Source organism: Xenopus laevis, chromosome 9_10L (assembly GCF_017654675.1).
Source record: "Xenopus laevis strain J_2021 chromosome 9_10L, Xenopus_laevis_v10.1, whole genome shotgun sequence".
Taxonomy (NCBI): Eukaryota; Metazoa; Chordata; class Amphibia; order Anura; family Pipidae; genus Xenopus; species Xenopus laevis.
Genome location: NC_054387.1, coordinates 79,424,916 through 79,436,943, shown reverse-complemented (window position 1 = coordinate 79,436,943; position 12,028 = coordinate 79,424,916). Strand labels below are relative to the sequence as shown.

At 38.0% G+C, this 12,028-nt stretch overlaps 1 protein-coding gene across 3 annotated transcripts in view; it reads left to right on the top strand.

Moving 5' to 3' along the window:
• LOC108701391 (titin) overlaps positions 1 to 11,705 on the top strand; it is a 234,891-nt gene extending 223,186 nt beyond the window's left edge. For all 3 annotated transcript variants that reach the window (XM_041576219.1, XM_041576221.1, XM_041576220.1), the window contains 8 exons: positions 93 to 392; positions 669 to 1,244; positions 1,648 to 1,953; positions 2,047 to 2,640; positions 2,738 to 8,631; positions 9,077 to 9,230; positions 9,547 to 9,810; positions 10,466 to 11,705. In XM_041576219.1, coding sequence (XP_041432153.1) covers positions 93 to 392; positions 669 to 1,244; positions 1,648 to 1,953; positions 2,047 to 2,640; positions 2,738 to 8,631; positions 9,077 to 9,230; positions 9,547 to 9,810; positions 10,466 to 10,764 — 8,387 coding nt within the window. In that variant the 3' untranslated portion in view covers positions 10,765 to 11,705. The remainder of the gene's footprint in view (positions 1 to 92; positions 393 to 668; positions 1,245 to 1,647; positions 1,954 to 2,046; positions 2,641 to 2,737; positions 8,632 to 9,076; positions 9,231 to 9,546; positions 9,811 to 10,465) is intronic.
• The last annotated feature ends 323 nt before the right edge of the window (positions 11,706 to 12,028 follow it).

Genomic DNA, 12,028 nt, shown 5'->3' with positions numbered 1-12,028 from the left:
GTAAGTTATTTTATTGCATTTGTACACTCTACAAATGACCTTTCTTTTTTTTTTAACTGAATTTTTAACTTTCTTTTTTTATTGTCTTCTAGATAAACCAAGCCAGCCAGGGGACATTGAAGTTACATCTGTGTCAAAGGATAGTATTACTATACAATGGGAGAAACCTGAGTGTGATGGTGGCAAAGAGATAATTGGATATTGGGTAGAATATAGACAGTCTGGAGAAAGTGCCTGGAAAAAATGCAACAAAGAACGCATTAAGGACAGGCAGTTCACCATGGGTGGCTTGCTGGAAGCTACAGAGTATGAGTTCAGAGTCTATGCTGAAAATGAAACTGGAATTGGCAGACCTCGCAGAACAGCGATGACAGTCAAGACTAAACTAACGTGTAAGTTATTATGTATTAGGTTATCCACTATTGTACCTAGGACATTGAAAGCTCCTGTTTTCTATCTTTTGTAAGATACGTATATATGTGTGAATATATGTGTGTGTATATGAGCAGAGGTACTGCACTCAGCAGGTATTGTATGATATTTATTAAAATACCAACATTTCTGGTCACAAGAAAGTGACCTTCATCATAAATGTGTTATCCAATATAAAAGCTTCTCAGTACATTTAAAAAATATTAACATTTATTATAATATCTCATTTTGTATAGCTGGAGAAGCTCCTGGATTGAGACAAGAAATAAAGGATGTTACCACCAAATTAGGAGAAAGTGCAAAACTAACATGCCAGATAGTTGGTAGACCACTACCTGATATCAAATGGTCTCGTTTTGGCAAGGAGCTTGTACAAAGTCGCAAATACAAAATGTCTTCGGATGGGCGTAACCACACACTTACTGTCCTAACAGAAGAGCAAGAAGATGAAGGCCTATACACTTGTGTTGCTGTAAATGATGCTGGAGAAATTGAGACAAGTGGCAAATTACTTCTAGAAGCCACACCACAATTCCATCCTGGCTTCCCACTGAAAGAGAAATACTTTGCTGGTGTTGGTACAACTCTTCGTCTCCATGTAGCATATATAGGCCGACCAGTTCCTGCTATTACTTGGTTCCATGGCAAAAAACCATTGAAATCTTCTGAAAATATAACCATTGAGAACACAGAACACTATACTCACCTAGTCATCAAGAATGTCCAACACAAGACCAATGCTGGCAAATACAAAGTTCAGCTCAGCAACATTCTTGGAACAGTTGATACTGTGCTAAATGTGGAAATACAAGGTAAATATTTACTTTTTATGTTGAAGAGAATACCTCATCCCTTTCTTACAACTTCAATATTGTATATTAGGAAAGGATACGGCGAAAGGCAGAATAACTGCAATGTGCATTTATTGACACGACATGTTCGGGTATAACAACCCTTTATCAAGTATCACACTTGATAAAGGGTTGTTATACCAGAAACATGTTGTGTCAATAAATGCACATTGCAGTTATTCTGCCTTTGGCCGTATACTTTCCTAATATAAAATATTGAAGTTGCACATACGTTTGGACGGACGTGGAAAGGTGGCCTTGCTGATAGGTAATTGTTGGGTATGAAATAGTTATTGTTGAAGACCCTTTCTTACAACATTGTACTAAATACATTGTACGAAATGTCAATCTTATCTTGCCATAGATAAACCAGATAAACCAAGTGGACCGATTGTAGTAGATGCTTTACTGAAAAATTCAGTCGTTATCAGCTGGAAACCACCAGAGGATGATGGTGGGTCACTAGTGACAAACTATATAGTGGAACGCAGAGAAGCTAAGGAAGGGGAAGAGTGGCATCTGGTATCCTCCTCTATTTCTGGAACAACTTGCAGAATTGTTAATCTGAATGAAAATGCTGGCTACTATTTCCGTGTTTCAGCTCAGAATTTATATGGTATCAGTGAATCACTGGAGATTCCATCTATTGTAGTGATTAAGAGTCCATTTGGTAAGTAAAAATCGACAACTCTGAAAATAATTCCTTATAGATAACATAATTGTATTACTAATTACTAAATATATATATATTTTTGAATTGCAGAAAAACCTGGAGTTCCAGCTCAACCTAGTGTTACTGCAGTTACAAAGGATTCTTGTGTGGTGTCATGGAAACCTCCAGTTAGTGATGGTGGTGCAAAGATAACAAATTATTATCTTGAAAAGAAAGAAAAGAAGCAGAACAAATGGATTTCCGTTACAACAGAAGAAATCCGCGAGACTGTTTATGCTGTCCAAGGTCTTATTGAGGGTCTTGAATATGAGTTCCGTGTGAAATGTGAAAACCTTGGAGGTGAAAGTGAATGGAGTGAGATTTCTGAACCCATTTTGCCAAAGTCAGATGTACAAATCCGTGCTCCACAATTTAAGGAAGAACTAAGGAATCTCAATGTAAAATACAGGAGTGCCGCAACATTTGTCTGCAAAGTAATCGGTCATCCTAAACCTGTTGTTAAATGGTTTAAACAAGGTAAAGAAATACTTCCAGATGGAGAAAAGATAAAGCTGCAAGAATTCAAGGGTGGATATTATCAGCTGGTTATTACTAATGCCACAGACGAAGATGCCACTGTTTATCAAGTCAGAGCCACCAACCAAGGAGGATCTATTTCTGCTACTGCTTCCTTGGATGTGGAAGGTAAATATATTACTTATACTACTTGTAAATATAAGTTTAAATTCAAATACATTTTGCATTATAATTTAATGTTGTTTTATTTTCTTTTACATTATAGTTCCTGCGAAAATTCATTTGCCCAAACATCTTGAAGGAATGGGCGCTGTTCATGCCCTACGGGGAGAAATTGTTAGCATCAAAATTCCATTCTCTGGTAAACCAGACCCTGTCATCACATGGCAGAAAGGACAAGATCTTATTGATAACAATGGGCAATACCAAGTGATTGTCACTCGATCCTTTACTTCGCTGGTGTTCTCCAATGGTGTGGACAGGAAAGATGCTGGCTTTTATGTTGTCTGTGCAAAGAACAGATTTGGCATTGATCAAAAGACTGTTGAACTTGATGTCGCTGATGTTCCTGACCCACCGAGAGGACTTAAAGTTAGTGATGTATCAAGAGATTCAGTCAACCTGACTTGGAATCCACCAGCAACTGATGGTGGTAGTAAAATCACCAATTATATCGTTGAAAAATGTGCCACTACCTCAGAAAGGTGGATTCGTGTTGCACAAGCTCGTGAAGCTAGATACACTGTGGTTAACTTATTTGGCAAAACTAGATATCAATTCCGGATAATTGCAGAAAATAAATTTGGACAGAGTCAGCCATCTGAACCAACAGATCCAATTGTCACAAAGGAAGATAAGACAAGAATGTTGAATTATGACGATGAAGTTACAGAGATTGAAATATCTAAAACAAAAGCAGAACATTCGTCTACAAAAGTTCTACATGAGAAATTCTCAATTGCTGAAGAACTTGGACATGGACAATTTGGCATTGTACATCGTTGCATTGAAAATTCTTCAAAGAAGACATATTTAGCCAAGTTTGTAAAGGTTAAAGGTGCTGATCAAGTATTAGTAAAGAAAGAAATTTCTATACTAAATGTTGCCCGTCACAGAAACATGTTATACCTTCATAAATCATTTGAGAGTCTTGAAGAACTTGTTATGATATTCGAATTTATCTCTGGTAGCGACATTTTTGAAAGACTCAATGTGTCAGGATTTGAACTGTCTGAAAGGGAGATTGTGTCATATGTACGCCAAGTCTGTGAGGCACTTGAATTCCTTCATGCTAACAGCATTGGGCACTTTGACATCAGACCAGAGAACATTATTTATACCACAAGGAAAAGCTCAACTATTAAAATTACTGAATTTGGACAGGCCAGGCAACTAATACCTGGAGACAGCTTTAGAATTCAGTTCAGTGCTCCTGAATATTATGCACCGGAAGTGCATCAGCATGATTTGGTCAGTTCAGCAACTGATATGTGGTCCCTTGGTACACTTGTATATATACTTTTAAGCGGTCTTAATCCTTTTGCTGCCGAAACAAACCAGCAGATTATTGAAAATATCACTAATGCTGAATACAACTTTGAGGATGAAGCATTCAAGGATGTGTCACTAGAAGCCTTAGACTTTATTGACAGGCTTATAGTAAAAGATAGAAAGGCTCGCATGACTGCATCTGAAGCTCTTGAACATTCCTGGTTAAAACAAAAGACAGAAAAGGTCAGCACTAAAGTCATCAAGACATTAAGACATAGACGTTACTACCAATGTCTCATTAAGAAAGAATGGAATTTTGCAGTCTCTGTAGCTCGCATTTCTAGTGGTGGTGCCATACGATCCCAGAAGGGAGTCACAGTTGCTAAAGTAAAAGTTGCTTCAATTGAAATTGGCCCAGTAACTGGACAGATCACTCATGCTATTGGAGAAGAAGGAGGATATGCCAAATTTTCATGTAATATTGAAAACTATGACCATTCTACAGAAGTGACTTGGTACTTTGGTATACGACAGCTAGAAAGCAGTGACAAATATGAAATCACTTATAATGAAGGCAATGCCAGCATCTATGTAAAAGACATCTCTAAATCTGATGATGGCACCTACAGATGCAAAGTAGTTAATGACTATGGTGAGGACAGTTCATATGCTGAATTGTTTGTTAAAGGTGTCAGAGAACAAAATGATTACTACAGATGCAGGACAGTGAAGAAGGTAAAACGCAGAGTTGATGCAATGAGACTTTTGGAGAGACCACCAGAGTTTACACTTCCACTATTCAACCGTACTGCCTATATTGGTGAAAATATCCGATTTGGTGTAACAATAACAGTCCATCCTGATCCACATGTGACATGGCTGAAATCAGGCCAGAAAATTAAACCAGGTGATGATGAGAAGAAATATACTTTTGAATCTGACAAAGGATTGTACCAGCTTATCATACATAATTTAACCACAGATGATGATGCTGAGTATACTGTAATGGCAAAGAACAAATATGGTGAAGACAGCTGCAAAGCCAAATTGACAGTTGTGCCTCATCCAGCAGCAGCTGACAATACTTTAAGACCAATGTTTAAACGACTGCTTGCAAATGCTGAATGCCAAGAAGGCCAATCAATTAGGTTTGAAATCAGAGTATCTGGTACTCCAAAACCAACATTGCAATGGGAGAAAGATGGCCAGGCCTTGAGTCTGGGTCCCAACATTGAAATAATACATGAAGGCCTAGATTACTTTGCTCTCTTCATTAGAGATACTTTGCCAGAAGACTCAGGCTACTACAGAGTAACTGCTACAAACAGTGCTGGCTCCACAAGCTGCCAAGCTTATCTGAAGGTGGAACGTATGAGATATGTCAAGCGTGAATTCAAGTCTGAAGACGACCGTAAAGTACACGTTCAAAAGCAAATTGATAAGACACTAAGAATGGCAGAAATTCTTGCTGGAGCAGATTCAGTTCCATTGACACCAGTTGCACAGCAAGCTCTAAGAGAAGCTGCTTTCTTATATAAGCCAGCTGTCAGTACCAAAACTGTTCAAGGAGAATATGATATTAAGAAAGAAGTGGTAAAGAAAGAAGCTAAAGTCATCCGCATGCCATATGAAATTCCAGAACCACGTGTACGTTCGGCAACTGCACTTGAACAAGATCAAACTATAAAGCAGTTTATTCCACTGTCTGATATGAAATGGTATAGAAAGTTAAGAGATCAATATGAAATGCCGGAGCCTCTTGAGCGCATTGTACAAAAGCGCCCCAAACGTATTCGCCTCTCAAGATGGGAGCAGTTCTATGTTATGCCTCTTCCACGTATTACTGATCAATATAAGCCTAAGTGGCGCATTCCAAAATTATCACAGGATGATCTGGAAACTGTGAGACCTGCTCGTCGCCGTACACCTTCTCCCGATTATGAACTTTACTATAGAGCAAGAAGGCATTCTCTTGGAGATGCATCTGATGATGAACTGCTTCTCTCAGTTGATGACTATTTAGCTCTGAAGAGAGTTGAAGAGGAAAGACTTCGCCTGGAAGAAGAGCTGGAATTAGGCTTTTCTGCTTCTCCTCCTCGTAGTCCCCCAAGATTCGAGCTGTCAACCCTTCGCTATACCTCCCCAACTAGAACAGAAAAGAGAAGTGAAACTGAAGCAAAATACTCAAGTTACCAAATCCCAACCAAAGCTGAAACAGTAACCAGTTATGCAGATCTTAGAGAACGTTATGAGAAAGCTGTATATAAACCACCTAAACAAAAGCAAAGAATTATTGATGAGAGGGAGGATGAAGAATTACTTCGACCTTACGGCACAACTCAAAGGATTTCACAGTATGCAAGGGATCTTGAGTATATGGAAAAGGCTGAAAAATCTAGAGTGCAAACTAGAAGAGAAATAACTCAAATTACAGATGTAGAAGAAGAAACTGAGTCACTACAACTTACTAAGCATATGCGTGAAACATCTCCAAAGGTTACTAGACTTCTTGGAAGAAGAAGGTCTCTTTCTCCAACCTACATAGAACTAATGCGTCCTGTATCTGAACTAATCAGGCCACGTTCCAAACCCGCTGAAGTGCGTGAACCTGAAAGACGATCACCAACACCTGAAAGAACAAGGCCACGGTCACCTAGCCCAGTTTCCAGTGAACGGTCTCTTTCTCGTTTTGAGAGAACAGCGAGGTTTGATATATTTTCAAGATATGAATCTATGAAAGCAGCTCTGAAAACTCAAAAGACCTCTGAAAGAAAATATGAAGTATTGACTCAACAGCCTTTCTCACTAGACCATGCTCCTCGTATAACATTACGAATGCGTTCTCACCGTGTGCCTGTTGGCCAAAACACCAGGTTTATACTGAATGTTCAGTCAAAACCAACAGGTGACGTGACATGTTATCATAATGCTATTGAAATCCAGGATAGTAGCAAGATTCATATTTGTAACGTAAGTGGTGTAGTAACGCTAGAAATTATTGATTGCCAGCCAGAAGACAGTGGTACCTACCGTGTAGTGTGCTCCAACTATAAAGGGGAAACTTCTGACTATGCAACATTAGATGTTGCAGGAGGAGATTTTTCATCATACGTGCCTAAGCGCAAAGATGATGTTGTGCTTAAGGGAGCCTTTCCTGAATTATTAAAATCAGAAGATTATGCCATCTCATCTTTCAAGAAAACTTCAGCAATGGAAGCTAGCTCTGAAAGAAGAGAGGTTAGTTCACAAATAACCTCTTTAAGAGAATCTAAAGAGTCATATGAATCTTATGCATCTGAAGAAAAGCGAGTTTCTGCCTCTGAAGCTAAAGCCCTGGAAGAAAGAGTTGTTCACAGGAAGTTTAAAACGTCAGAGCCAGCAAAAATATTGACAAAGCCACAGTCAATCACAGTTGCTGAAGGTGACAGTGCAAGATTTTCATGTGACTTTGATGGTGAGCCAACTCCAACAGTTATATGGTCACATGCTGGACAAACAATAGTTTCTTCTGTGCGTCATCAGGTGTCATCAACAAAATACAGGTCAACATTTGATATTATCTCTGTCAACTCTTCTGATGAAGGTAACTACACAGTAGTGGTTGAGAATTCTGAAGGAAAGCAAGAAGCACATTTTACATTGACAATTAAACGTGGAAAAGTGGCAGAAAAGGGTGTTACATCCCCTCCTAGAGTAAAATCTCCAGAACCACACAAAAAATCCCACGAGTCTATAAAGTCACCAAAAAGAGTAAAATCCCCTGAACCAACTACTGGTCCAAAAGCTAAACCAACTAGCAAGTCACCAGCACAAAAAGTACAACTACCCACAGTTGCAGCTCCAAAAATTGCTCAAAATCTAAAAGTTGCAGCCAGTGATGATAAAGTTAAGATGGCCTGCATTGTTGAGAGCACCTTACTGAATGGAAGAGAAGTGACATGGTTAAAAGATGGTAAAAAACTGAAAGAAGACTCTCATTTCAGTTTCCAATATTCAGCTGATGGGACCTACGAACTTACAATACATAGTCTTTCACAGGCTGACCAGGGTGAATATGTTTGTGAAATTACTGGAGAAGGTGGTGTATCCAGAACTACTCTGATGTTCACGGGACAAACCTTTAAAAGTGTCTTTTCTCAAGTGTCCAGTGCAATTGAGTCAAAGAAGGTAATTCAGAAATCTAAATCTGAAGTTTCATCTCAATCAAAAATGATTGTGGAGGAAATCAGTAAAACTGAACTGGTTGCTGAAGAGATCAGAGCGACAGAAATTAAAGCTTCAGCAAGTTGTGTCAAATTCACTGAAGGTCAAAAAGTCACACTTAAAGCCAATATACCTGGATCATCTCAAGTAAAATGGATGCTAAATGGATATGAAGTCACCAACTCTGAAAGCTACAGATATGGAGTGTCTGGCTCTGACCAGACTTTAACTATTAAGAAAGTCAGTGCTAAAGATCAAGGAATTCTTACCTGTGAAGCTAAAACAGACGTTGGACTTGTCAAATGTCAGTTTGATCTTACAGTGAGCCAAGATGTTTCACATGCACCAGCATTCATCTACCAACCCAAGTCTCAAAATGTGAATGACGGTCAGAATGTCATATTTACATGCGAAATCACTGGTGATCCATCTCCAGAAGTCGAATGGTTTAAAGACAACATACCTGTAAGTAAATAACCTCCCCTTTAAAATTAACAGAAGCCAATTACCCTGAGCAGGCAGAATCATAATAGAATGTAAGTCCTATCCCTTTCACTTTTGTTTGCTTAAATCTTATGAAAGCCAAGTCGTTTTATGTGGCTTACATTTTACTGGACTAAAAAAAAGTACATTCACGCTTTAATGAGATCTGCATACATTATTCATACTACCCCATAGCCCAGTACTTCAGTGGTATAGCGAGTGGATCTCCCATTGCTATTAGTGGCTTTCTATCCCCGGTCCATTGAATAACCCAACAACCCAACAGGACAGCAACAAATAAAAGTAGTTCAAATATCCTTGTTTTACATATATCCTATGTTTTAATTTAAAGGAACTTGACCATTATACTGGAGACATTTTCACTAACCATGAAGTAAATTCATATTTTTTTCTTCTTTTTGTTTAGATTTCGTTATCCTCCCATATAAGAGTTTCCCGTTCAAAACAGGTCTACACTCTTGAAATAATAAGTGCAACAGAGAAAGATAGTGGAAAATACACAATTAAAGCAAAGAACTACCATGGGCAATGCTCTGCCACTGCATCCTTAAATGTGCTTCGTAAGTATATTGCTTTGTAGAAATAACCAATTTTCATTTATTAGCAAAACAATATCTTGGAGTATTCTAAGGAAAACATACAGTATTTTATAAATGAAATGTGTCCATAATTGAATTTGGTCTTTCAAAATCTGTCTATCCATTATATATTTACTTGTCTATCTATTTACTTGTCTATCTATCTTTCTCCCACTCTCTCTGTGTCTTTCTATCTACGATTGATTCCATGTCATAAATGACCCCAAGCGTCTATTATAGGAAATAACTAGCATTTTTTAAAGGTGCTTAAATATTTCTTACTTCTGTTGACCTACAGATCTTATGGAAGAACCTGTGAAGCAGGTTGTATTACAGGCATCCGGGGAAGTCAGCCTGCAGGAAGGTTTCTCCTTCCAGGCAATGAAAATGTCTGCTTCAAGGCAAGAGTCCTCTTTCAGCAGCATCTCCGAGACAAAAAGTATGTCTTCAAAAAGTGAGGCATCATTTGTTGCTGAAATGAGCTCAAGTAGCTTTATGGAAAAATCCAGTCTGATGCAGATGGGGAGTTCATCAAGCAGAATGCTTACAGCTGGTTTTAGAGGTGAGTAAATAGTAGATATTTTCTTCATATTGATATACCTTTTGTTTACATAAAAATAGGTGTCAACTTTGCATAATTGCACCCACATCAAAGGTTTATCATTCTAAACAATAGTCACATGAGTTATTGTCAGTTTGTGATGGATCAGCCAATGATGTGAAAATAAATATGTCAACATTTTACAACTGCAGTGTTTTTGAACTTTGCCATATAAGCTTTGCTCCTATTATATGTGAGCTTAGATTGCTGTGACGGTCCACACATTGGAGCCAGAGGCTCAACGTACAGCACAAATATAGAATGACTATGAAAATTAAGTAAGGTAAGTGCTGTAGAAAAATAGTTATCGAAAGGAATCAATCCCACAATTGGTATCTCCCTACTTCACAAAGGTTGTTATGTCCCTTCCAACAAGAATTTCTCATCTTTTGGCTATTTTACAAGTATGAGTATCCATCTCCCACTGTTATCAGTCCTGCCCATTTTATAGAAACATGTCATATGGTTTAAAAGAGAAGATTGCAATTTGAGACCCAGCTAAAGAAAATACATATTAATATAGCCAAAATATAAATACAATTAATATAGCCAACATAACAAAAGAATTCACAAGAAACAAAATATGGAAATTAATTTTGTGATTTTGTTTTTTTAGGATCAGCACCCAAAATTGAAGCTCTTCCCAATGATGTTAGCATCGACGAAGGAAAAGTACTTACCGTGGCTTGTGCCTTTTCTGGAGAACCCACACCAGATATTGCATGGTCTAAGGCTGGACATTCGGTTCCCACTCAAGAACAAAAAGGGCGAGTTCACGTTGAAACTTCTGAAGACTTAACCACTCTTATTATCATGGACATTCAGAAGAAGGATGGTGGACATTACACCCTTAACTTGTCAAACGATTTTGGATCCGATTCTGCATCTGTGAATATTAATGTTCGAACACCTTAAGTGTTTTATCGTTTACATTCACATGTAATTGTGATTCACTAGGACTAGATTAACTGATTTGTAAATATAAAAGCTATTTTTTACCTACCTGTATAAGGCAAAGTCGAAAGATTTACACTATCACATATTCCTATTTCAATAGGGAAGTTGAAACATTTGTAACTGACATGTACATACTGTATATAGCCGTGTTTACCGGTTATGGAGTTCTGTACCATATATTTTATGACGTTTTAAAATGAAACTGGAACCAACGGTGGGCAGGAGAAAGTTTCCTAGGAAGCGAATACCTTGCCTATCATTAAACTATGTGCCTCAACTCCACGTTGATGTCTAAGCAAACCTCAGCAGGTTGAGAAACTCCCTGCTGAAGACAAACCTACACCCAAGAGGATGATATACACGAACTATTCGAAGTATTTGTAATGAATAACTGTTAATATTAGGTGTTGCTTGCAACTACCCTCCTGCAGGCAACACTGAAATATTTACATGATTTACAGATAATGACAATTTACTGTTTTACAGAGACAAAACTTTTTGTATGTTCAAAGTGCAACGGCCAGCACTTTGTTCATAAAAAAACCCTCTGCACTTTTTCTGACACATTGACTCCCTCAGCTTGCTTCAAAGTAACATCACCTGGCCATACCCTCAACAAAGCAGGTTAAGGTACTCAAGTGCAGAATCAGTGCCAACTTCTGGAGGTTTATTGGGTGCAGTGATTGTGTGTAGTAGAATAGGGACTATATTATATATTGTGAGAACAGGGCAATTAAGTGATGTACCGCAGCTTTCCCAGGCTGTTGTTGAGAACTTTCAAATGCCCTTATTTTAGTCATTATTTATTGTATTACTCATTGTTATTGTAGTATTTTTATGTATTGAACCTCCTGAAGATAGCTCTTTGATTGCAATAAAGCATGTTTTCTGCACCATTATAAAAGCTATATTGTTTCTTTGTTACAATAAAATGCTGATGCTGTATGCAACAGTATCATTTCACAGGTTTATATTACCATTGGCATATACCCTATCTTGAATCTAGCGCCGAGAAGGAAGAAAAGGGTAAAAAGAGGGAAGAAAGTGATGAAATAGTGTAAATGAAATTGAGGTTATGGGGAGTATGGTAGAGACAGTTCCTCCATTACAGCCTTTACACAGCACTTTGTTACAAGCTATACCTATCTGTTAATTACACATTTACACAGAACTTTACAGAAATTATACATCATTCATATCAGTTCCTGCCCCAGTGGAGCTT